The sequence below is a fragment of the Phyllostomus hastatus genome, unplaced genomic scaffold, assembly GCF_019186645.2.
Source record: "Phyllostomus hastatus isolate PE091 unplaced genomic scaffold, TTU_PhHast_1.1 phas_contig_17, whole genome shotgun sequence".
Lineage (NCBI taxonomy): Eukaryota > Metazoa > Chordata > Mammalia > Chiroptera > Phyllostomidae > Phyllostomus > Phyllostomus hastatus.
In genome coordinates, this window is record NW_025333664.1 from 13,247,864 (window position 1) to 13,274,958 (window position 27,095).

Genomic DNA, 27,095 nt, shown 5'->3' on the forward strand with positions numbered 1-27,095 from the left:
TAGTTTTCATTTTTAATGGCACTCCATCATTTTAATAGCTGCATAATACTCCAACCGGGGGACGCACCATAATTTACTGATCCGGTCCCCCATTGTTAGACATTTATGAGGCTGTAAGTGATCGTTTGCTCTTCAGGAAAACGAGCGCAGCAGGCTGAGGGAGGGAGCAGGGCTCTGCGGGCTGCAGAACAGGAGCTCAAATCCCACCTTGTCCCTTTACCTGTTTTAGGAGTTTAAGATGAGCCCTTCTGGGCCCCGATCTCTCATCTGTAATACAACAGACATTGTCACCACCTTAGAGTGTTGCTCTGAGGATTACAGATGTGTTTAAGGTACCAAACACATGCTAGAATCTGCTAAATGTTAATCATACATTCATATATATGTGTGTGTGTGTGTGTGTGTGTGTGTGTGTGTGTATTTATCAGTGGGTCTCAACCTGGGGCAATCTGCCCCCCACTCCCAACCAGGGACATTTGGCAGTGTCTGGAGATATGTTTTATTATCACAACTAGGGGTCGGGGGAGCTACTGGCATCTGGGGGTAGAGATCAAGGATGCTGCCCACCATCCTGGAATGCACGTCAGCCCCATACAACAAAGGATTATCCCACTCAAAACGTCAATATGCCAAAGTTGCGGAGGCGCTGGAATAAATGAAGTCGTGTTTTCCAGTGTTATCTACATAATTTATGTATATTTCCCTTTTTATTATTATTGCATTAGAATAAAGTCCTGAGAAAATAGGAATTCTGGATTAAAGGGTATATTATGCCCGTTGGCGGTTTTAGGAGTAGGGTGGGGTGGGAGATGGGAATAACGTGTAAAGTGACTGATGGAGACGAGGCAGCAGATAAACAGTAGGTGCTCCCCAAGGGGATGGGATATGATATTCCATAGACCAGTAGTTCTCAGAGTCTAGTCCCAGCATCTCCTAGGAACTTGGAAATGCAAACTTACAGGTCCTGCCTCCTATGCAGTAGATCAGGAACTCTGAGGGTAGAACCCAACAATCCCTGTTTTAACATGCTCTCCCGGTGATTCTGATGCTGCCTCAAGTCTGAGACTCCCTGCCGTGCACCACCTGCAGAGGAAGGTCAGCTAGTAGGACCTGTTCTAGGAAGGGCAGTAAGTGCAGGAATGCAGTGTCCAGTGTAAATCGTGGGGAGGCTAGAACACGGACAGAGCAACAGCACAGGACTTGTGTGTCATTCATTCATGTAGTCCGTCAGTAAACGTGTCTAAAGTTTTCACAGTGTTGTGCCAAGTGCCGAACCAAATGCTAGAGGAGAGATACAAAGCCGTGCATTACGTAAGTCATTATAATAAAGGGTGGTAAGGGGGGCCAGCAAATGACTAGGATGCAAAAACAGGACAAATTAACATTTGTTCTTTCTAATCACCATAGCAACTCTGTGAACCAGGGCTTACCAAACACCAACCTATAGATGAGGAAACAGTGTGTTCGTCTCGTAGAGATGGAGACACGATCGTGATATTACATGGCTGCTTAGAACCAGGAGCCAAAGTCCATGGTGTCTCTGCAGCACCAGGAGCAAAGGGCCGTTTGCCTAGCCCAGGGGTTCAGAGCTCAGTGGCCTGAGAGCTTTCAGGGCAGTTCCCACTGTCTGAACCATAGCTTCTGTCCTCCCTTCCCCAGGAGGCACGCATTCCCTTCTCATCACCTGTTATTCGGTAGACACTTATATAGAGAGCTTATTGGGTAGGTGACAGATTCTCTGGTAAGAACTTTAATATTTATAAGTCCTGTCTACTGCAAATGGCTGTGGGAATTCACTAGGGTTATTCTTATTTTACAGATGAGGACACCGAGTTGTAAAGAGGCTAAGTAATTGGCCAAGTCGCTAGTGAATGGTGGAGCCAAGCTGTGAACTCAAGCAGTCTGGCTCCAGAGCCCATGCTGTTTCCATTGAGTGTGGCTTCACAGTCCAAGGGGTAGTGTGGTCATAGGTCCAGAGGGAGGAGGGCCTTGCATCTGTCTGGAACCCTGTCCTGTGCTGGTTCCCCAGCCAGCTCCAGAAGATTGTCAGCCTGGGTCTGGCTCTGCCTGTAGAGGAAAGAGCATGATGTATAGAGGAGCCCATCCCAGCAGGGAGGACAGAGGAGCAGGCACAGGCAGAAGACAGGGGCAGAGACAGGCAGGTGGAGGCAGAGACAGGCAGGTAGAGGCACAGACTCGGAGAGGAAGACAGCAGAGAGGTGGAGGTGACAGAGGCAGTGGCCGAGGTCCCTTGGCCTTCCAGATCGTAGTGAGATCTGCTGCTATTGCTTCTGTAACTTTGTCCTTCTGATAGAAGCACAGAGAGACCTCAAGGGAGAGCGATGTGGGTAGGAAAGGAAGGACCACCAGCTGTTCCAGAACTGGTGCCCAGTGGAGGCAGTGAGCAGAGAGGATGTGCGTCACCTAAAGGATGCGAATGGGGTGGGGGGGGTATGAGTGTCCATATGTGTGTGTGTGTGTGTGTGTTTGCCTGGAGAGGAAGGGAGCCAGGCTGAGAAAACTGGGGACGAGGACAGACATATGTAGGTCCTTGGCTGAACATGACATAACAAGGAAGCTTAGAGGACATTCAGCAGCCTGGCTGCCTGAGTTTGAACCCCAGCCCCCTCTCCTGACGCCTGGCGGACTTTTGGTGAACTATTTCAACTTACTCCGCCTCACTCTTTGATCTCATCAAGTTGAGATTTTATTTCAACCTCACAAAGTTATTAGGAGAGTTAAAGAAGGTAATACACTGTGCTTGGAAAAGCGTTGAATAGCACTTGGCATGGAATAAGTACTATATAGTGTTTATTAGTGAAAAGAAGTGAATTTAGGAGGCACTGTTTTGTGGTCATTGTAGTCATTTCCTAGGGCTGCCATACAATAGCACCATGAACTGGATGGCATCAAAGAACAAAATTTCTTCTCTCACAGTTCTGGGGTGCAGATGTCTCAGACCAAGGTGTCAGCAGGGCCATGTCCCTCCGAGACTTCGTAGAATCCTCCTTTGCCTCTTCCTAGTTTCCGGTGGGGCCGGCAGTTCTTGGTGTTGCCTGTCTTGCAGCTGCACCACTCCAGTCTCCGCCTCTGCCATCACGTGCACTCTCCCTGTGTCTCTGTCCAAATCTCCCTCTTCTTATAGACACCAGGCATATCGGAGTAGAGCCCATCCTCATGACCTTGGCTTAATTGGATTACATCTGTAACGACTCTATTTCCAAATAATGTCACAGGGACAGGTACCAGAGGTTGGGCATCAAGGTATCTGTTAGGGAGACACAATGAAGCCAATCACAGTCATCTAAAAAGCATGAATTCTTGCCATGGTTCTTAGATGCCAACTCGCCTCTGTAGTAAGATCAACACCCAGAGAGGTAACAAGGCATGTCCACGGTAACTCCCTGGGATCTCCTGCCTCCTGGTTTCCCATTCACTGCTGAAACAGGCTAAGGACTCTGCTCATTCAAGCTGGCTGAAGAGCAGGTTCTCAACATCAGAAGCCTGGCAGACTTATTGCTCAGGTGGAGTTTCTGGAGTAGGTCAGGGGTGGGGCCAGGGAAATTGCATTTTTAGTACGCTTCCAGGTGAGGCTGCTGCTGCTGCTGCAGAGATCACACCTGGAGGACCACTAGGCTCCATCGGTGATACTCAAGCCTGCCAACCCATGAGGACCACCTGGAGAGCTTCTGCAAACCCGGATGCCCAGGCTGTATCCCACACCAGTTACATGAGAGTCTCATCAGTAATTTTTAAAGCTCCCCTTATGATCTGTGCAGCTGAGGTTGAGAAATACATCAAAGATTGTTTTTAGAGAACAGACGTTCTTCAGGGCCTCTGCTTCAGAGGATCCGTGTTTAATACATAATGAGGTCATTTAAATTAACATGGCTGCTGTCTGTATTTAAAAGACTATTGTGCCAGAGAGCACTTATTGAGTGCTTACTATGTACCATGTGCTGGGGAAAACACTTTGCTAGTCACTTACTATTTAGTCTTCACAGCCATCTTCAGGGGAGCATTGCTGTTACCCAAGTTCCACAGATGGGAGGCAAGTGACACGCTGAGGGACAAGTCCCTTGTAAGAGCTCCCACAGCTAGTCTGAGATGGAGCCAGGCTCGGATGCCAGGCTGTCTGGCACCAAAGCCTGTGTGTTAACGACCACACCACCCTGCCTCCTGACATAAGAGAAAGCGGTGCGTTCTCCTCTAAACCCCATGCACTTCCACACCCTCATTTACCTGTTGACTCTGATGGGGTTCAGCCCAGTGGCTGCCTCAGTCATAGTCATCTGAGTTAGTGGGGTTTCACTGCATTCATAAGGAAATAGGATCGTGTGTACCGAATTTGCATTTCTGATGTCATCCAGCAAGGGGAGGTGGAGGGAAGTTGGAGCAAGTGTCCTGAACTGGCAGGCAGAAAGCTGGGACGGGTCCCTTGGCCTCCACCAAGGTGCTGTCTGTGTGTCCCTGCCGAGCCCCTCCTCGGTCTGGGCCTCGGCTTCTTCTGTCAGGGAGGGGATGGCCCAGTTTCCTTCTGGGTCCAACACGTAACTTTAATTAGAGATCCAGTCATGCCAGCACAGCAGCCTCCTGGCTTCAGAGAGTCTAACGCCAGCTGTTCACGGGGGTAGAGTCTCAGCTGTGTGTTTTCTTGTCCGCCTCCTAGGGGCTGAGATAGCCCTCTGGGTTCCAGTCTTTGTGTTACCCTAGTCTGTCCAAAGATGCAATTGGAGGGGTGTCAGGGCAAGAGCTCTACGGGGAGGGGAAAGAGTGTTTGATCAGTGTCTCCCCAGGAGGCTTCATGGCTCTTCACACCCAGGGAAACACAATGGATGGAACCCCAGGACTCTTCCCCCAGTGGACTGGGGCCTCCTGTTTTCAGCCCAGAACAGATTCAGGGTTTTTGCAGAGTTTGGTTGCTGGAATTCCCTAGTTCCTCTTGTCCAGGCGGTTTCCCAGTCTCTGCTTGAATTCCTCCAGTGAGGGAGGGCGCCTTACTTCCAAAAGCCTAAACAGGGCCAGGGTCATGTCTGCCTGTTCACAACCTGGTCATCTTCTGCTTCACAGTCACCAGTATAAAGTAGGTGCTCATTAAATATTTTCCCAACAACTTGTGCAAAGAGGAAGAAACTAATAATGTTGGGAAGGGGACATGATGTCTAAAAATTGGGGACATTTGAGTTGGGCCTTAAAAGGTGAAGAGAAGGTTGCCAAAGGAGAAGAATGGGAAGGACAATTTAGGCATTAGATATTTCCAAAGATACCCACATAGTTCTCCTTTGCTACAAGTGCCTTTTTTTTGTCAAGCCAGTCTGGCACTGATTCTGCACCCTGGGGCCACTCAGAGCCAGAAGTCAGATGTGTGAAGAGAGCATTTCTGAGTATTCCCTCTCTGTGAGAAATATGCCTATTCGTTTCAGCCCCCCTCCCCTCCTCCCCAGCCCATAGCATGACCTCGGATCCCTTCGCAGCCCTGCAGCCCCTCCCATGAGCCTTCCCACCTGCCACTGTCCCATATAAAGAGTGGTGCTTAGAATAAACCCAGGACTCCTGGGCCACCACAGGCACCTCCCTGCCACCTAGCCTCACTCAGCTACTGAGCAAAGGTCAGAGAGACCTCAGAATGCTCTGTTAAAAGACAGAATGTCAAGAGCTGCGGCCACATCACACCGTCCCCACTGTCAGAAGCAGTAAACTTCTGATTGCTATGTCTTAGAGCATTCTTCACCCCTGGAAATGAACCTGCAGAGGAATATGAAGACTTGTGCACGCTCTCTTTTTACCAGCTTTTGGTACCCCCTGCTGGTGAAATTGTGCGACCCAGCTGGCAAGAATCTCAGAACAAGGAGAAAAAGAAAATTCCAAGTTTGTGAAGTCACAAATACTTGAGTCTTCAGGGATCTGAGGACTCCAGAAGTTATATGGCCATTCCATGCATCACGTGACTATTTTATGAGGGTTTTTAAAAAATATGTATAGCTATGGCTACTCTGTGGGCTCTGAGAGGAAAAATCTCTGACTTTTGTGAACATTCCATTACTTCTTCCAGCAGCCCAAGAGGCCTGTGACCACCACAGAGAGGAAATGCAAAGCTTTAGCCAAAAATATTCACAAGCATAAATATTCCAGGTCACAGAGTAATTTCATGCAGGTTTCTCTTCCTCTTTCCTTGTATGTATCTTTTTTTTAAAGTGCTTATAATTTGCAGTCAGAATAGGATGACAGTTTTTCTATGCTTCAAATTGTAGAGTTTTAAATATAAATTTGTGTAACAAATTTATTGACACCAGCTATGTGCCAGACACTCAGCAAGAAATTGGAGTAGGTGCAAGAAGTCAAAAGCCCTTCATTCAAGAGGTTCTCGCCCCAGTGGGTGGGAAGGTTGAATCACTGCGTTTGGACCAGTCAAGTGCTTAGCTGACATGGCAACAAGACCTTCCTTGATCTCCTAATAGGGCGCAAACTAGCCATTAGTTCTCTCACAGTTTCATGTGTTTCTCCTCCTTAGCTGTTAACACCTCTGTGATTTTATATTTCTTCCAGATTATCTGTTTAGTGCCTGTCTTTGCCATCAGTCTCTATGTTCTATGAAGGTCAAGGTTACTCTAGTGCTTTGTCGCTATGACCTTTCATCTAAGAGAGATTGGCACATGTAGGTGCCCAATAAATGTTTGTTCAACGGGGAGTCCACCAAGCAGAGAAAGCCGCAAATCTGTTTGTAGAAAACCTCAAGAAGATATGAACTTGGACTTACACTGAGCCTTGAAGGGGAGGTGGCCAGTGGAGAAGAATGGGAACACGTTAAAAAAACAAGAGTGTTGAGGAATGGTTGTAGAAGGGAGATGAGTAGCTGGTGTTTCCTGTAGGGAGCCAGGCGTGGGAGATAAGGCTAAACTGAAGTTTGGGGACCCAGCCTGAGGGTCTTGCATGCCCTCCCACTGGTTTGGATGTCCCCCTTTCTGAAAAGGGAGGGGAATTAATTAAACTCGATGGCAATATGTAGAAAAATATGATTTTTCCATTATTACTGAGATGATTTCTTCAGTACTGAAATCTCAAAGTCTGTTAAGGGTTTGTCCTCAAACTGCAGTTTTGTGTTTTTTCTTCTATTCCCACCATTTCCACTTTGTAGCATAGTGACCTGCTGCTGAAACACCTGCCTATACATCTTCACATTATTATAAAGCATCATCATCACCAGGAACATTCCGTGTCAGCCGTGGGCTAAGGTCCAGGGGTGTTGTAGGTCAGTTTTTACACCTTGGTTAGTTATCTCATTTTTAAATATGTCTTGGAGAGACTCCGTTCTTTATATTTTTATCCAGGTGGTCAGAGCTACCCACACACTTCTGTAAAATTCCATTTTTCATAGATGCAGCAAGGCCATTTTTTATTAATATCATCCCTTTGGAGAGCAATGATTTGTGCTGCAGACAACTCTCTCCATATTATTTTACCCTGAATGGAATGAGATCGGTTAGGAGTTCTGCCCCACCAAGGAAATATAAAAGACTCCAATACATACTCACTTAGAGTTTTAAAGTTTACTCTCTTATCAGATTTCCTTTTATTTCCTGCCGGGGCAACATGAGTAAAACTCGGAAAGAGGCAAAGGAGCCGCCGTATAGCTTTTCAAATATGATTAAGAAGGTCACATATACATTTTTAAACATATTCCTTTTTGATAATAAATGAAGAATAAAACTTTGAAATAGCAGCAGCAGCAGAGGGTCTCATTTTTCCCTCCTTGGCGTCCGCCCCCTCCCTGTCTGGCTGCCTGCGGATGGTGAGGAAAGCCACCACTGGTCCAGGGCTTCATTTCTTGGTTTCCTCTCTGCCTGGCATAGGTTCCCTCATGGAACCGTGTGCCTGGGGACAGAGCCTTGTAACTAAACATGCATCCCTCTGCCTGGATGCCCTGTGTTCCCCAGGCCAATGGGGCAAATAAATCAGTATATAAATGATGAGGAATTCCATTTTAGGCTGTGTTTATATACACGTAGTAGCCAAAGGAGGGAGATAAAATCTCTTCTTGTCTTCTTGGCACGGATTTTCAGAGTCTGGATTCACTCTGCAGACCTCTCCACTCTGCTCTCTCTGCTTTCACAGCTAGATCTATGCGACCTCGGGCCACTGGCTGGCAGCAGGTCTAGCCAATGAGAGCCACTGTAGGAGGTCCGAGGGAGAGGGGAGAGTGTAGGCAGGGTGCTGCTGCCTCTGGTTTCCTCCTTGGGAAGTCACCCAGGGTGGGCTGGCTCCGCTGAGGGAAGGCCACTTCTATGCAGGTGGGCTCTTCACAACTCTCTCCTTCGGGGTTCTGGTTCCTGCTTTTTCTGCTTTCCTTCTGGACACACAAGTGCTCGTCAGCTCTCCAGTCACACACCCTTTTCTCACCTTCGTTGGTGGTCCTTCTGTACATAAACTCTTCTCGAATTACTCCCATTGAAGTGTGTCATCTGTTATCCTGTGCAATCTACACCAAGGTCAAGGGACCCACACTAAGGAGGCTACTATCACACTGTCAGACTAGAACTGATCCTGAATGAGCTCCTCCAAAATACATCTAAGTCCAAGTTCATTCTTTCACTTAATACCTCTTCTGACAGGGAGATCATTACCTCTTGAAACTTCCCATTTCATAATCAGGAGGGCTCAACTTTGGAAAAGTATGCCCTGTACGGCACTGATTTTGACCTCCCTGGGGCATCTGCTCTTCTCATGTTGGCCAAGGGGGAAGTCGAAACCAAGTTCTGTGAAAAATGGAGGAAGAGACCTGGAAGAATTTACCCTCAGTGTATTTCATGGGTGACCCATAGCATCTCATGTCATAGGAACGTAATAACTACGTTTAGATGCTTAAGTGTTGGGAAAGCTCAGGGGGACCATGTTGTCTTTTGGAAATATTTGAAGGACTGTCATATGCAAGAGGGCTTAGTCACATTTCTTTATCTCTGATGACAGGTCTAAGACAAATCAGCTGAAACTTCAGGGAAGCAGATTTCAAATCCATACAGCGAAGAAGTTTTTAACCCTTTAGTTCCCCGGTGAGGTGCCAGAGCCTCCCTCACTTGATGTAACCTGGGGGTTTCACAGTGGGGCTGCTGAGGGCGATTCGGACTTTGGAATGTAGTTGGTTGGTCCAGTGGTGGTGATGTAAAAATGGGAATAGTGGCTGCCGCATGTTGAATGTTCACTCTGCCGGGACCATGCTCTATGTGTATCACACATTGTCTCCTTTAGTTCTCACGACCCTTTGAGGTGGGTCCTGTTATTTGCCACAGTATACAGAGCAGGAGAACAGAACTTAAGGAGGTTAGGGAACTTGCCCTGAGTCATGCACCTGGGAGGTGGTAGAGGTAGGCTGTGAACCCAGGTCTGCCTGATGCCAAAACTAATGGCTTTAACCTTCATTGGACAGTGTCTGAATGACCTGGGGAGCTTGGTGGACAGGCAAAGGTCCAGGCACTGTCCTACCCCCCTGAGCCTGGGCCTCTGTATGCGTGTGTGTGTGTGTGTGTTTTCAGTTCCCCAAATGATTCCAGTTTACACCTGAGTTTGAAAACACTGCTTTAAACTACCAGTATTAGCCCTGGCTGGAGTAGCTCAGTTGATTGAGCATGGGCTGTGAACCAAAGCATCGCAGGTTCAATTCCCAGTCAGGACACATGCCTGGGTTGCAGGCCATGGCCCCCAGCAACCACACATTGATGTTTCTCTCCCTCTCTCTCTCTCTCTCTCTCTCTCTCTCTCTGTCTCTCTCTCTCCCCACTCCTTTTCCTCTCTAAAAATAAATAAAATCTTTAAAAAAATTTTTTTAAGAAATTTAAAAATATAAAATTAAATTAAAAAAATAAACTAGTAGTATTGTAGATGCCCATCCAGTTCTTAGAGTTTATTATTCCTATGGGAAAGCTAGGCATCAGGTTCAGTTTTCACTTTTCTCCTTTTGAGCTACAAGGCTAACTAAACTCCACCCTTACCTACTGCCAACCTCCAACCCTATTTCAGTCTACCATAGTTTTCTGTGCTATTTCCTGAGCTCAGTCAGTCCCTGAGTAAGGCTAGACTCTGTTTAAATCTCATTCAGAGCCATGGGAACAGGAAGATCCATCTGGCCTCCCCCTCCCTTTGACAGGAGAGCAAGGGAAGCATCATGCAGTTCTCACTGAATTCCTGTTCTAAGCTCAGCCTAAAGAACACACCCACAGAAGGGGATGAGGCAGGATGTATATTATATTTCTGAGTAAATTGAAGCCATTAATGGTTTTAGGAGGATTTAGGTTTATTCCTCCTTGGCATTGAAGGACCCACCTTGACTGTTTCTGGAGACCAAATCTGGTTTGGGGTTGAGGGTGATGGGTGGGGAAGGAGAGCAGTCTGATTTTCTCAATGCTTGCATGCAACTGGCTGCATCTGACTGTGGTTTTTCCCCTTGCACATGTCCCAAAGGAAGCTGGCCAAGAAGCAGAAGGAGACACAGAGTGGAGCCCAGAGGGAGATGGGGCCCGTGGCCTTGACTGACAAACCCACCACCAAGCTCAGCACCGGCCGCAATGATGAAGGGTTCTCCTCTAGCTCTCAGGACGTGAATGGATTCAGTAAGTTGAGCCAACTCAGGGAAAGGGAACATCTGGGGTCCAGCTTAACCCTGGTCCCCTGCTGTGGACCCCACACCATGGTCAGGTGCTACAGGGTATGGGGTTGGGATGCTTCCCTGGGATGGTCCAGGATGATAGTTCTCCCTGGCAAAAAGTTGGGGCCACTCATTCTGAGGTGAAAAGGAGAATTGAAGAATTGGCCTTAAAACAGGAGCAACCATTTTAATGGCTCGTGGACATAAATACAGTTTAAAACTCATACTAGTAGAAAAGGAGGAGGAAGACATGGTTATTGCACTTAAGGAGAAAAACATGCCATATTGAATTGAGTATCTTCGGCTTTCCAAAGCTGTGTTTCATGTAAACCATGCAAGTAAATGAGTCCTGGGTTATTACTATCTCCATGTTGGACGTTTGGGAATCTGAGGCTCAGAGAAGCAACTGCTCTAAAGTCCCAGGGCTCATGAGTAACATATTCAGATCGACCTGGAAGCAATGCCCCCCAAACCCTGGCCAGTTCCAAGCTACAGCTGATGTAGCAAGTGGCATTTAGTGAGGAGAACCTGATTCCGCACACAGAGTTAATACAGGACCCCAAGCCAATAGAAGTGACCAAGATTTCAGGGCTGACCCTCCTCCAAAGGACAACCTCCAGACTGGTGACCTAAAGTTATCGTAGTGACCAGACTCAAGGGAGCTGACTTTTGTTCTTATCTTTCTGACCACCAGTTCTTTTCCTGGGTTTGCTAGGAATGCTAGATTCCCTAGCCTCGGCCCCACGTTGGGGAGGGTGGGAAATCAGAAGGAATGTGAGCCCAGACAGGTGACCTGCACACACGGGGCCCATGGCAAGTGGAAGAAACCATGTTTTGTAAACATTGCTTTAGATATGATCAGTTTGGTAGGATGAGAATCTTTGAGAAGAGAGAGAGAGAAAAGAAGCAAATACGTACTGACCGCTATCCTCCTCACCACAGCCCGTGTTACTGTTCCCACCTTATAGGCAAGGTCTCCAAGGCTCAGTGTGTTTTGCTGATGTTCCCAGAGTTCCACAGCCTAGTCCCTGATAGACCCAGGGCTGGAGGGTAACTCAGACCCATTGTCCTGAACCTCCTGTGTAGCACAGAACCATCCCATCTGAGGCAGTTTTCAAAACATACATATCTAGGCCCCACATCTTACCCACTGTGTCAAAATCTCCTGAAGGAAGAGGGGTTGAGGGGGTGGGTGAGGGTCAGAGAGGGGATAAGGGGCAGGAAGGGGTGTGGGTTTTGTAATAGTCACTCAAGGGGTTCTTATAGGCACCCTGGTTAAGAACACTAAACTTCAAGGGAGGAAATGCTTCTTCAAATATTGCTGTGCTGCCTTGGGACAGAGAGATTCATTTTAAACCTATAAAAAAATTGGGGGGAAACAGTAAAATAAGTATTCTTATAGCCTTTATCTTGATTCACCAATTGCTCTTATTTGTAATACTTGTGCGTGCTCTCTGTCTTCTAATATAAAATATATAATATATGTACATATTCTCAAGCATTTAGAAATACATTGCAGACACCATGACACTCTTCTTCCAGAGAATTCAGCATGTGTTTCCTAAGAACTAGGACAGCTCTTCAACATGACCACTGTGAACTTATCTTACCCAAGATATGTAATCTTATTTTAACATGTAATATAACAGCCCATAGTTGAATTTCTTCAATGGCCCTAAAATTATTATTATTATTAGTAGTAGTAGTAGTAGTAGTAGCAGTAGTAGTGGCAGCAGCAGCAGTAGTAGTAGCAGTAGTGTTGTAATCCAAGATCCAATCAAGGGGCTCACATTATATTTGGTCATCAAGTCTCTTCATCCCCTTTCACCTAGAATAGACCTCCCACCTTTATTTTATCTTTCAGGATGCTGATGTTTTTGAATGTGTAGACCAGTTGTCCCGTAGAGGATTCCACAGTCCAGATTTATCGGACTTTTCTATCGTGATTGCATTCAGGTTATGCAGGTTGGCACGGATAAATAATACAGGTTGACGATGTTGTGTGCTTCCCTTTGCATCCTATCAACAGACGGATGCTGTCCCTTTGCCCATTACTGAGGAAGTCCGAGCCCTTCTTAGGGATGAGTAATGTCTTTTAAAGACAAAGTCTAATGGCACATACTGACTCTTTCATGAGCAAATATCTAACGTCATTTTTCTCAGAGTACTGAGCAAGTTTGTGGTCTGCTGAACCACAAAGCTGGTCCTCTCTCCGTTCTCAACCAATGTGAATGGCTGAGACTCATACACTGCCTGGGGTCCAGAACAAGGGGATGTTGACATAGGCCAGGAGAGGCAGAAACAGGGTGAGCAAGGAAGCAGGTTTGGTGTGTCCTTACTGAGCTCCCTGGCCTCTGGCTGGATGAACTTGTCACTGACCCCCTGCTTTTGGCTGAGGGGCAAGTCTAGCTGATGAAACATACTGTCCCAGTGCTACCCACTCAGCCCAAACCCTTCCTGTACAGGCCAGTCTCTCATGCACACTCTTGTCCATTTGTAAGGACGTCCTTGAAGGACTCCAAATGCCAAGAACATTGTGGTCAGAGACGCATGATGTAGGTCTGTGATCTTAAGCTTTCTGATCTGAAGTAAAAACCTGGGTAACATCAATTTCTTAGATTTCAAGGGGAAACATTACCACTGTGTCCCCGTGGGCTAAAACTTGGACTCCTAAGAGGAAAGCACCTAGGACTGAGGTGGATTAGCCAGCCAGAGAGGAGCAGGAAGCATGCTACATAGAATCTCTTAAGACATTTTAAAATCCAGAGATAGTATTTCCATGAGATATTATGTGTGTGCTGTGTATATATACAACACACACAGGCATATATGTATAAACATTCATTTTAATTGCTTTTTTAAAAAAAAGATAGAAAAAAAAACAAATTTCAATTGACATTACACTCAATTACTAAGAAGTTTTGCATTCGTTCGAATCAATCAACAGTTTAGGATTCCATCTGTGCATCCAGGGTCCGCAGGCTACAGCCACAAACGTGCTCTGGGGATTCCTCTGAACGCTGTGGAATACATCAGGTACCTTTTAAAATGCCCTGCGGGACCCCTGGAATAAGATTTGAGGGAGAAAAAATGTAAGTACTGCTTACGCTGGAGATGTAGAAATTGCCTCTGAAATCAGCCTGATGTATGTAAAATTGAATCTATTTTCGAGGCATCAGGGAAGCGCCTGGCTTCTGCATCGGCGCCATTAGGAGGCCCTGAGATTATCTGCCAATGTCGAGGAAGCACTGATGCGGGCAGAGCACAAGAATAGGTGTCGCCCTGGAAGAAATTACCGAAGAACATGCCGTGAGCCATTATTTTATTACTGAGCGGGTGGGCCTCGGCCCAATTCAAACTCTGTTTTCCTGCATAGGTTTATTTTCTGGGGTTTTCTATTCCAATTCACTGCTATGCCAGGTTATTCAACATTCATTCAATCAAACCTCCCAATTTCGTGTTAGGAACCCTGGCCTCCCCATGGCAGGGGTAATGGGGCTTTGTCAGGTCTGGGCCATTGCTTTGACATTCTTGAGAAAAGGAGTGCCTGTTACAATTCCGGGACACACAATGTGCATTGTTTTCAGTCTAAAGAAATACTGGCTGTAAGTACTCTGGTTGTGACTCATTGCCCTGGTACCTGATTTTTTTTTTCCCTGAGATCTCTCGCTCAGTGGGATCATTTTCTAGGTCTTTTGTCTGGCACTTTCTTCTTAAGTCTGTGCTCAAATCTTCATCTTTATATGTTTTATTCATGGTGTTACCTTCTCCTTGTTTATTTTCAGTCCAAGTCAAGAGGCTTCCGAACAAATCCCTGTTGGATTCCTATGTGATGGGCTTTGGTTGTCTGTCTTTCCCGTAACAGCATTGGACAGGCTCGCCTGCCTATCGGGCACCATGGGTTAACTCCGCACATTTATTATCGCCCTCATTCTACAGATGAGAACGCTGGGGTTCAGAGAGGCTCTGTGCCCCAAATCACACAGGCACTTACACAGTCGTGATAAAGATCCGTTTCTCCTGCGTCAGTTAGGTTCTACCACCTGGTTCCACAAAGAATTTTGGGAAATACCCACTAAAAGTACCTACAATAAAATAGCTGTAAGAGAAATAAATACTCAGGATCAGGAAAACATAAATGAAGACAGGCAGGACAAGGCCAGTGTATATTAAAATGGCATTATATTATGTTAAAAATTAATCTGAATATGCAGGCTGATAGCTTTTAAATTCTCATCTGGCTCTGGACTTCCTAGTAGCAAAAGCCCAAAGAGGAAGATAACATTGATTGGCACCTACTATGTGCTAGATCTTATGCTTTATATAAATCCCCACTCTTCAGCCTTCTAGAAACCCCATAAGTTAAATATTATTCCGATTTTGTAAGTGAGGAAACTTCAAGTCAGAGAACTGAAGTAACTAAGGCCAAAGCTGTACAACAAAGAGTAAGGATGGGATTGGATCGGACTGAGGTTTTCTGACTCCAGACCTGTGTTCCTTCCCCCGCACCATCAGTGGCAGCCCAGAGGTGGGGAGGGAGGTTGGCTCCACTCCGCCCCTGATGGTCAGCCAGCTGTCCTACCGTGTGGGCAGAAGCCGCTGCTACAGCTGTGTCCTGCATGGAGGCCTGGGGCTGGGCACTGGCATGGAGCCAATCAGCTTCCCACGAGGTGCCAGGCTCTGTGATAAGCATGTGCATATCTGGCATCTTAGTGCATTTCACAGTAACCCTGTACTGTTGATATGGTTATTATTAAACCATTTTGCACTTGAGGAGATTGGTGCTCTGAGACAGTAAAAGATCTTCCTTAAGTCACATGATGAATAGAGAGTGAGGTCTGGACCCCAAAGCAGGTGCTTTACTTTCAAAACCAAGTGCCTTAGTCTTTCCTCCAGCCTTTGGCTTTCTCTCCACCACAAAGCCTGTGGAGGAGAGAATGGAGTTCAAGGTGAATAACCTTGCTGACTGGGAGGACACTGCTTCATTTTGGTCCCTCTGTCCGTTTCAGAGCCTGAACTTCCTGCGACGGTGGATACTCTCACAGGCAGAATCTGTAGGAATTTTGCACCAGCTTCTTAAGAAGCTGTGACTGTAGACCGATGGTCCCATCCTCAGGCATTCCTGAGCGGGACAAAGCCCTGGATAAATGGAGAGCCAAGCATGGAATGACCCGTGTCCACTGAGAGATGGCAGCCTAGTGGGGCAGACAGATGGTCCAGCAGTGGGCATCTTCACACAGACCAACAAGGGCTGCAGTAGCGGGCTGCAAAAAAGACCCTTCCCCTGACTTTGTGCTTCCAATGTGCCCCAAAATATAGCTGGTGGGCAGTACACAGTAGCCTTAGGAGATACCCGCTGCTGCTGCAGAGGGTGAGCCCTGAAGCCTGATGCCTCTGTCTTTCAGCCCACAGACCACATAAAAGTGCAGAAATGTTCAAGCTTGATACCCCACGCATGGGGTGGTTTAGCAGAGGTGAAGCAGGCGGGGGGAAACACCAGGCAAACTTTTAACCTGATTATTGTAGTTGCATGTCGTGTGACTAGAGCCATTCGAATGGGGAAGTCAGATCATGACTTTTACATTGTAGGAGGGATTGGCCGGGGTCATGGTAAACTCCGGAGGAAGATTCCTTAACTCTTTCTGGACGACGGTGAGCCAGCTGCAGAAATAGGGCTCTGGAAAAATTGCTCCAACCGTGGCCTTCCCCGGGGTAACTATGGACTAGATGACGTGTGATGTTAAGGATTGCTAATGATACCTTCCCTCTGCTCAGGAGCTTCTCTGAGGCAGTTGTTTTGCTGGGTGCTGATCACATATTATCTGTAATTTTCAAAACATTGCTACCAGGTAGGAATTACTATCCTCATGTCATAAATAAGGAAACCTAAGCTCAGTGAAGTTAATTACATCTCTGCTATCCTATCTTTGTAATACCCCAACTTGACCTTCCATTTTTTGCTTAAAAGCATGCCGTCTTGTTAAATTTGACCCTGTTATCCCAGCATACAGTCATATTTTTTATTTCTGGTTGTTTCAGCCAGTGAGCTCACGAAATCCTCCCAGTTTGGGGCCTCAGAATGTAATAATTATTAATATTCATAGTACCAATTATCATCTATTGAGCATTAATTATGAGCCCATTTCCAGCCGAGAGTTTTATATGTATTATCTTATCTCCTTGGTATGTTGGGAGGATTAAATAAGTGTTATGATTATCCCTGATGATTTATAGGTGAGGAAACAGGTTTAAAAAGTAAGAAACTTGCCCAAGGCTTCATAGCTTTAAATAGCTGAGCTGGAGCTTAAACCCAGGTCTGTCTGACAACCCTAAGCTCACAGCCAAGACCATGCCACCCTACTGCCCTCTGTAAGGTAGATGCTGGTATTCCCATTTTGCAGAGAAGAAACTGGGGTCTTAAGACATTGAGTCATTTGCTCAAAGCCGTGGTTCTCAAAACATGGTCCCCAGATGAGCGGCATCAGCATCACCAGGGAACTTTTGGAAGTAAATCTTTGGGCCTAAACCCAAAACTCACTGTCTCCAACAAGCCTTCCAAGTGATGCTGACACATGTTCAAGTTTGAGCATCACTAGCATAGCATGTAGTGAGGCCCTGGACTGCCAGACTCCAAAGCCCATGCTCTTCATGTGCTAAGTTGTCTCTGATGACTGTACAGTTACAGGCTCATGGGGAGAGAAGGGCTGTAGTCCCCCCTTTCTCAGGGTGGATTCACCAGGAAGACATTACCTGAGGACCTGAAGGCTGCTAAAGCCAGTATGGGGGTCCATAAGCCCAGAGGCCCCCTCTCAACAAGCTCAGGAACTTTCTCCCCTTTTGTCTGAATAGCAAACGTCCTAAGAGTCAGAATGGAAGGAGTGGAAATTTACAAGAAAAAGCAATCATGAGTCACACAGTGAAACCAAGAGCTCAACATCATGAAGATGAATATTTTTGTAATGCACAAAATTCTGTTTGCAAGGACAATTATATTTTCTGGTTGCTCCAGGATTAAATTGAATCTAGGAAAAGAATTGAATGTTACAAACTCGCTACCTCCAGTTTTATTGAATATTTTACAGAGATTATTGAATATTTTGCAAACATTCACTTGGCTGACAGATTAAAGGAAACACTTATTAAGTTCCTGGCAACCCAAAGTTGAATGGAATTGTTTATTCCTTAGAAGTGAAAAGGGGAAATTTACATGGCCTTGAGAAAGTAGACAAACTGTCCATCACAAACGTGAAGGGGTTAAAGGAGGACAAGTGCCAGAGAAGGATATTAGACTCAAGAAGGGATATAGTAGATCATCAAAACCAAAAAGTGACACTAGACAGCATCTGATCCAACTTCTTGTCTTGAAGATGAAGAACTGAGTCCCAGAGAGTTTTCTCAGGTCATTCATTGAGTTACTAGCAGAACCTGAGCTAGAATTGGGCGCTGTGACCACTCTAGTCCTTGTCCCATGGTCTTCTTCAGAGGAATTAACTCTGGTCAATAATTTGTCTTCTAATGTTTTCTGTAGACCACCCCCATCTGATTTCTACTTGAACAGACCCTTCTCTAATTGAATTAAACTTTTCATCTCCTGGTTATGGGAGTAGCAGAGGTGTTCCTTGAAATAACCACTGAATGCCAACTATATGCTGTGCGGTGTAGGGGTTGTAAAGATAAATAAGACACAGTGTCTGCCTTCAGGGACAGTACTATTTTCCGAGAGATTTGGAAGTGAGTTGGTTTCAATAAATGTGGTAAGTAATAGGGAAAAGGCATATATAGTGCCCCAGAAACACTGATCAGAGGCTCAGCAAGTGATTAGTTCTGCCTGGGTTAGACAATACTCTGCAAGGAAGTGGATGTTGATTTGAAGGATGCACAAGAGGAAGATCATCCCAGGAAGAAGAAACAGAAGGCTTCGAGCTGTAAGGAGCATCATGGGCCCAGAGAAAAGGCTTTGGGATACAAGGTGCTCTCTTTTGAGCTCATATGGCCAGAGATGTGGAACCTGCCCTTTGGGATTTAACACATTTGTAGCCTCATTAAATTCACTTTCCAGGAAGAGCAACTTGTTTGGAAATGAGAGTGACCCTAGTGTTAGGTGCCTTTGCATGTTGTTGGAACCTGGCCTCACAGTCTCTGTGATTTGGATAAATTGAGCTTTGCATGGTAGATACCTAGGTGCTGCATTTTATCAGCTACAGACCTTTACTTCAAGAGCTGGCCCAGGCATTCCTTCTTAGTACCCTTCCCAAGAGACCTCAGTAAAGCTACAAAGCTAAAGTTGCCTTTGACAATTTATGCCAGGCCACTGTATCTTGAGGAGAAAATAGAATTGTTCTGTACACCTCACGGGTGGTCCTGAATGACAACAGGGTGCTTATAAAGTGCTTGCTCAAGTAATCAGGGATAAAGAAGTGATATTGAAAATGTAAATATGCAGTTGCTAGGTAGCAGAATAAACCGAACTCAGAGACCATTTATTTCCCCTCAGCTCAAAGCTACAGCCTCGATAAGTTGCAAACATAGATAATAATTCCACTTGCTAACATGTTGTGAGTAATTACTGGACAAAGCACTTTACATGCATCATTTCACTTCATATTCTCAACAACTGTGTGGGGCAGCTCAGGGGAACTGAGACTCAGAGAAGTGAAGTAAGTTGCTCAAGGGCACACAGCTACCAAGAACACCCTCCCAGGTTTGCACCTGGGTTTTTATGGTTGACTTACCAGCAGCCGTCCTTCTCAAACACTTCCTTTCCTTGACATCTACTCTCCTGGTGTTTCTCCTTCCTCCTCAGCCATTTCTTAAGCTTTTTCTATTGGTTTCTCCTCTGGTTGCCAATCTGTAGCTATTGAAGCATCCCAAGTCTTAGTCCAGAATCTTCTCTTTTCTGCTTATACTCAGTCTAAGTATGTGCTGATGACATTAATTCAGGTAAAGCTCAGAGGAAGAGGCCAGTTTTGGAAGAGGCCAAAAGAAGGGTTAGTTTGAGCTGCTATCGAGTCATCAGAGAGAAATGAAGTAGGCAGTCAAAGCCGTGGGCCTGGAGCTGAGCAGAGGAGTCTGGTTCTGGGGATGTAAACGTTTGCACATTGTGTACTCAAGGTGATTGAAGACTTTGCCATGAGTAAGAAAACTGAGGCATATGGAGATGAAACACATTGCAAGGATCACTCAGCAAGTAAATGGAAGAGCCAGAGCACTGAGCAGGGTTTATATATGTGGAGTGTCTATAGAAAGTAGCCAACTGAAGCTGAGGGCGAAACAGGGGACTATAAAAAGGGCTATGAGGGTGTGGTCAAGTGCAGAGCCTCTGGCCCTCCACCTGGATGCTGAACTGGAACTCAGAGTGTATGAAGGAGTAAATGGATGAGGTGGCCTCATGGTTGTCCACTCAGCTTGGATTATGATAGGACCTCAGTATTTCAAGCAGAATTTTCTGATTCAAAGTAGAAATTGCAAACAGCCTAGAGTCTGATGTATCTGTTAGTAGTTAGGCGTGGATCTACCTTCCTTAGAAAATCAGTGGAGTCATAGGGTTGGTTCCACCATACAGGTGGAGGAGCCCTCCTAAAGTTTTCCCTCAGGTGGAGGTTTGCCCCATTGCCCACAGAGATGTGCAGCACATAGAAGACAGGAATTAGAGATTTGGAAAGGGAATGTCTTTGAAAAGTAACATTTGAGAAAGTGGAAGAAAAAATCAGAGGGCCAAGGACAGATGCAGTCCCTCTGTCCCCGGCACTACTGTCACCATCATCCTTTGGACGGTCTCCTGTACATTTCGGAAGGAGGGTGTCCCAAGGTTTACTTACTCAGTCTGACTTTGAGTGCGATGCTCTTGACCATATTGAGAGAACTGCCTACATCACATCTAATACATCTCTACCCCAAACCTACCTCTAGGACGGGCTTATGTCAGGTGAGGAGACCCTCCCACCAAAATACTGTTGGTAACACAAACAAGAAAAAGGCAGTTCTGTCCCCCAAAAGCCCATGCTATGATAGTGAGCACAGGCAACAGTGATATGACATGATATAGTACAGAGATAATAGTCCCTGGTGAGAGGAAGCTGCCCTGGCCCATTAACCACGTGATTCATTTCCCTTCAGATCATTTACTTTTCACCTCACCACTCATGTGAGTTGACTTCCTAATTTTATGGAGGCTGGAAATGAAAATAAAAATTCAACTTCATGGCACTAAAACCAGAGGAGATGTGTTAGACACAATGGTAAAGATCCATTTAGCAGAGCTACAATATGGATGAATCTTGACACATTCCTTTGCCTTACCCTCTACATCCAATCAGCACCAAGTTTTGATTATTCTTCATGATCAGTATTTTCTGAACCCATCCACATCCATTGCCTTCATCCTGTCTAAGCTTCCACTATCTCTTACCTCAGTAACATCCATAACCTCTAAATCAGTGATTTTCAACCTTTTTCCGCTTATGGCACACATAAACTAATTACTAAAATTCTGCAGTACACCATAAAATATATTTTTGCTGATATGACAAAAAATAGGTATGATTTTGATTCATTCCTACCAGATGACTATTGTTGTATTGGCTGTTGTCATTTTTTATTTGACAATTTAAGGGAAAAGAGGTCAGTGCCCTGACAAATAGGTAGTGCATGTTTTAAAAATTCTTGCAGTACAACAGTTGAAACTCACTACTATAAATAATCCTCATATTCATTCTTGTCATTCTCTAGTCCAGGTTGTTCTTAACAGCTAGAGAGATCTATCCAAGATGAATCTGAACATGTTGCCTTGTCCCTCCCTGGCTTAAGATAATTGTGTGCCTTCTGGTTGTTCTTAAGCAACAAAGCAAAGTCCTCATCCTGACCTTACTTACAGGCCTTGCCCTGCCATCCCTCCCAGGTGGTCACATCTCACTGCGCCTTTCTCTGTGAGCTCCAGGAGTCACACTACCTTCTGGTCCCAGTGCTTCACCTTTTCCATACCCCTTCCACCACAGGGCCTTTGTTCATGCTGTTGCCGTATCTTGAGCAAGGTAAGCAAACTACAGCCCCTAGGCCAGATACAGCCCACTCTCTGTTTTCATAAGTAAAGATTTATCGGAACACAACATTCCTTTTTTTAGAAAAGAATAGACTATATATAGCTGCCTTTGTGCTGCCTCAGTAGATCTAATTGCTGCATAGACCAGCTAGCTCACAAAGCCTAAAATATTTACTCTCTAGTCCTCAACAGAAATGGTTTCCAGCTCCTCATCTAGACCTCTGGCTACACCCACACTCTTTCCATAATCGACTTAGTTAGATCTCCACTCAGGGATTTCTTCCGTTCTTGACCCCTTTCTCCCCAGGATGAGAGGTCAGAGTTTGTCAAGGCAGAGAGAGAGAAACATGTTATTGGTCTATGTTTTGATATGACACACCATGTTGACACTTAATGGCATAAAACAACAACCCTTGCATTTTGCTCATTGTATTTGTAGGCCAGGAGTTTGGGTAGGGAGCACCAAGGATATCTTGTGTCTGTATGAAAATGAGGAGACTCGGCTGGAATGACTTGAATGACCGGAAATAACTGGGACAGCTCTCCCAGGCCATATATCTGGGGCTTCAGTTCTTGCTCAAGTGGCATCTGCTGAGAGTAGAATGCCCAAGTGGCTCTTTTATTTGCATGTCTGACCCCTTGTTTGAAATGACTAGAACTTCTGGAGTTGGCTGGCATTGCCCTCTCATTGTAGCATGGCAGACTCTTGGGAACCTGACTTCTTGCACAATGGCTGGCTTTCCCCAGAGCAAGTGTTCTAGGAAACCCAGGAGGAATGCCAGTCTCCTTAAAAACTTGGTCCAGAACTGCCCGGCATCACCTCACCTGAACATAATTATTAAAAGCAGTCACAGATCAGCCTCAGAGAGTAGAGAAACTAGCTCCACCTCTCAATAAGTGAAATGGTGTATGCCTATATGAAGAGGAGAAATCAGTGATATCATCTTGGAGAAATGACCACACTGTTCTAAAAGGAGAGGATACATGTACAAGGGCACAGAGGTGTGAGAAAATCTACTTGGCTGATAAAATCAAGAGAATAGGACTATTTTTCACATCTCCAGTTTCCACGGTTAGAATGATAGCATTTCTATTTTTAGCACATGGTTCACCAGGGTCTCTGAAGATTTTCAGAATGTGGAAACAGCTTTTGCTCACTTGTACAATTCCCTGTGAGTACAGAGGTACTTTCTAAAATACTGAGTCCAAAAGACACCAGCAATGTTAACTTCTTCCTAGGGTTTGAAGGAGACTGTAAAGGGCAAGTGGCCAGGTGTCTGTCCAAGGTGCTGATCCTTCTTGCTGTCAGAATGACCTCAATCCTTTTCTCAGGAAGTCCCTTCCTTTGGACTTGTAATTATTGGTGTTTTGATCTCCCTGGAATATTTGGAGTATTACCTCCATGGGGTTAAGTTGTGGGAGGTGAATCTGGAAAGAAATTAAGGACTGTGTTTTAAAAGGTCCCTAAAACTAGAGTTAGAAATAGATGGTTTTCTGCAAAGGGCTAACACATTTTAAGTGGAGGGGCAGGATTGAGTCTAACTTGACAAGGATCACTCCAGGGACAGTGAGGAGAATGTACTGGAGTGGGAGGTAATGAGGCTAATAAAAACTAAGTATTGTTTCATATTCAAGAAAAGTGACCACACAAAATATTGGTGCACATGGAAATTTTATTTTACACACACATCCACATGCATACCCCCACTCACACATACACACATACCTGGTTACAGAATCAGCAGTCACTACAAACCAGTTGGTGTGCCCAACTCCTCGTAATGAAGCAGGTGATAGAAAAAGGATGCTATATAGCATTCCATCTGGGGATTGTTGTTACGTTCACAAGTATTAACTCAATTCCCTGCTTGCTCCATAATCCCTTAGTCAGTCAACATCTTGATGGTTTTGCACCTGGAAATATCTGGACATGTTTGATTTTTTAAATGACTGTCCTTATTCAGTTAATATCTCATTGGGCCAGTTCAGTTTTTCCAAGGTAAAAACCCCTTTCATCTTCAGAGACTTTGATCTAAGTTAGATGAGATTCCCTCTGATCTACAGATGTGGCAGAGGCTCAGAAAGTAAGAGAGTCATTCCAAACTAGCAGTCACTTCTGCTTCTGCTGTGGTGTAGACCCAGATGGTTCTCTACTGAGCCTTCAGCCAGCTGTGCCCTAGCAAATACTTGAACTTGCAAAGCTGGTCCCTGGATACTCTCCTAGTAATATCTCTTCTCATTCTGTCCCATCATTCTCAAACTTATCCATCAGCAGAGGTTTACCTAATAATTCAACATCATTATCATGCTTTACTTATAGAATACCTACTTGCCTAGTTTTTCTGCAATTTTAAAATGAAAATCTTACCGTGCCACTGCCCAACTAAAAGCCTGTCGCTGGCTCACCATTGCCCCTGAGATGAAGTTAAAATTTGTTTCATGGCCTCTATGGCTAAGAATGATATGATTCCTGGCTACATCTTTGGTCTCATCTTTGGCCACTCTCTGAATTGCTCAGTATAGTCCATTCATATTGACTTTCTATTGTTTGAAAGCACTAAGTATTTTCCAACATCATGGCTTCCATAATTCTGTTTCCTCTTTCTAGAACATTCTTCCTCTCTGTCATTTATTGTTTATACTCTATTTATCCTTCATATCTATGATTAACTGTCACCTTTTGAGGGCTTCCCTGTCTCCAAACTAAATAGTGACCATTTTTCAATAGCATTATGTTCTAGTCCCTCCCAGCATGAACCACAAGAGTCATGTGTGCAAATGTTTACTCACTTAAGAATTTTTTGGTCAATGTCTGCCTTCTTCGCTAGTCTGTCAGCTCCAAAGTGCAGAGACCACTTCTGTTGGCTACCACTGTATCCCTGGAGACTGGTGTGATACTTGGCATACGATAGATGTCTGATCAGTGTTTGTTGAATGAGTCATTATGTTAATTTTGTGATTGAAATAGAACACAATGATTCCCTTTTCAGTATTCTGTATCCAACCAACTGTTCTTGTGTATTGCTGGAAAAAAAAAGAAGACCTGTTGCCATGGAAATGACTAAGGTTGCTCTTAGGATTTGATCCCAGGGTGGAGGTGAGGAGACCATTTCACTAGTCTTAGAGAGATATATGGGATATACTTTGCTACTTTGCATCTTAGTAGGTCTTGATTTTGGTATCTTTGACCTAATCCTTAATTCTAAAGGCCCCATAATCAAATACTGGCTCCCTTAGGCACCATCATTCAGTGCAGACCTGGAAAAGAGAAGGAACACTCTTCAGAACTGCTTTGTGGCCCCTGTTGCCCCTGCACTCATGACCTCCCCTCTCTCCTCCAGAGGGCTCTATGCTTCCAACTTTTTTTTTCCTTCCCACCTTCACTCCATTCACTGCCTTCCCTTCTCCAACTTTATTCCCTTGTGGGTTTTTCCCAATGCCTGGGGAAATATGAAAAGTCAACTTACCCTATGTATTAAAGGATATGCCACATTGTCTTTAAAGAGCAAAGTAGAATAAACTAACACTTATTGAGCCTTAGCTATGTGTCAGGGACTACACAGGATGTTGCACATATGTTACATCCTTTAACCCTAACAGCCTGTGAAATAACGATTTTTATTAGTACAGGTTTCTTTCCCAAGTACAGAGATTGAGGCTCAGAGATTAAGTAACTTTTCAAAGTCAAATAGCTAATAAGTAATAGGTCTTGGATTCAATCCTAATCTTTCTCTTGTATATTATTCTACTACCATAACCTACCCTTCCAAATAATGTGAGATATGCAGACACTTCTGAGGTCACCAGGGGATGGCATAATTTGATAGTGATTTCTTCAAAGCCAGGATATAGGCCTTTCCTTACTCCATCTACTTCTTATATTACAGTACTCTCCATAATGGCTAGAGAATAACAAGCTTCAGAACCCTGCTGCCAGTTACTCTATCGGTCATATTTGTTGAGCACTAGTATGTGCTAAACATGTAATAGGCTTTCATTCTATAGCAGTGAATAAAGCAGCATAAAATTCCCTGTCTTCATGGGGCTTACATGATAATGGTGTTGGGAGTGGAAAGAGAGAGATAGGAAGTAAATAATAGGTAACAATAAAAGATTAAGTACATGTGGTATTCTAGAAAGTGACGAGTGCTGTAAAAAACGGAGCAGGATAAGTGGGATGAGAGTGACCCACGGGGGAGGATGCAATACATTTACCCCATTCAGACTTACGACTTGGTCAGGAGCCTGGTGTCATGTCGTCAGGATGTTAGCTGGCAGAGTCACTTCTGTCATTGTTTTCTAGAAGCAGTGTTGCTTTTTCTTTTTCTTTTTTTTAGATTTTATTTATTTTTTTGTTTTAGAGAGGGAAGGGAGGGAGAGAGAGAGAGAGAGAGAAACATTACCGTGCGGTTGCTGGGGACTGTGGCCTGCAACCCAGGCATGTGCCCTGACTGGGAATCGAACCTGCGACACTTTGGTTCGCAGCCCACGCTCCATCCACTGAGCTATGCCAGCCAGGTCTCGCAGTGTTGCTTTTTCAACTGATCCTACACGTGGTGAGTGTTTAGTCACCATTACAAGCCATTTATTTAGCATGAAAACTTATTAGTTTGTCTATTGTCTAGCAAATTCACCACATTGCACTTTTTACTTAGCAGAATCACTTAATTAGTGTTTTATTAGTGGAATTGACTGTCAATTACATGGCTAATTCATTTACTGTACTTAGGGAATGAATTTTTTTATCTGGGTAAAGCCATTCAAAGTTCAGCGTTAACTCTTTAGTGATTAAAGATTATTGTCAATGACAATTTATGCTATAAGGAAAATTAAACCATGTATTTCCCTTGAACTATCAGATGTTGAGAAAATGTTTAGAGAAGTGCAGAGAGGGTCATTTAGAACCTTTCATGAATTAAAGAACTTTCATTAACTGAATGATTTAGAACACTTAGCAAAGCTAAGTAGAAGTACTGGAAGGTTTTGATTGGACCCTTTGGAGTAAATTATCATAATGTAATCTTATATGTGGATATTGCTATGTCTGGGCACACTCTCTTGTTGACATTATTTATTTGGGTTCTCACAAAAAAACATTGTAGGTTGACATTGGGGTTTGTGGTTGGCAGTCTCTAAAATGGCCCAGATAGTCCCTGCCTCCTGTTCCACATCCTTGCATAATACTGCCCTTGAAGGCAGGCTGAACCTAGTCATTGACTTCTCATCAACAGGTTATGACCGAGTGTTGGGATATAGCTTTCAGTATGAGGCTATACAAAGACTATGGCTTTCAATCTTCTCTCTCGCTCTCATTTGTTTGTTCTGTGGGGAGCTCTGTTGGGGGTTACCTATGGAGAGGGCCACTGGGCAAGGAACTGAGGGAGGTCTCCAGCCAAGAGCCAGCAAGGAACTGAGGCCCTT

The 27,095-nt window shown here is 44.8% G+C and overlaps 1 protein-coding gene across 1 annotated transcript in view; it reads left to right on the forward strand.

The window, feature by feature from the left end:
* PTPRT (protein tyrosine phosphatase receptor type T) overlaps positions 1-27,095 on the forward strand; it is a 668,348-nt gene that overhangs the window by 552,064 nt on the left and 89,189 nt on the right. The window contains exon 16 of the mRNA XM_045832856.1: positions 10,453-10,601. Within this exon, the coding sequence (XP_045688812.1) occupies positions 10,453-10,601 (149 nt within the window). The remainder of the gene's footprint in view (positions 1-10,452; positions 10,602-27,095) is intronic.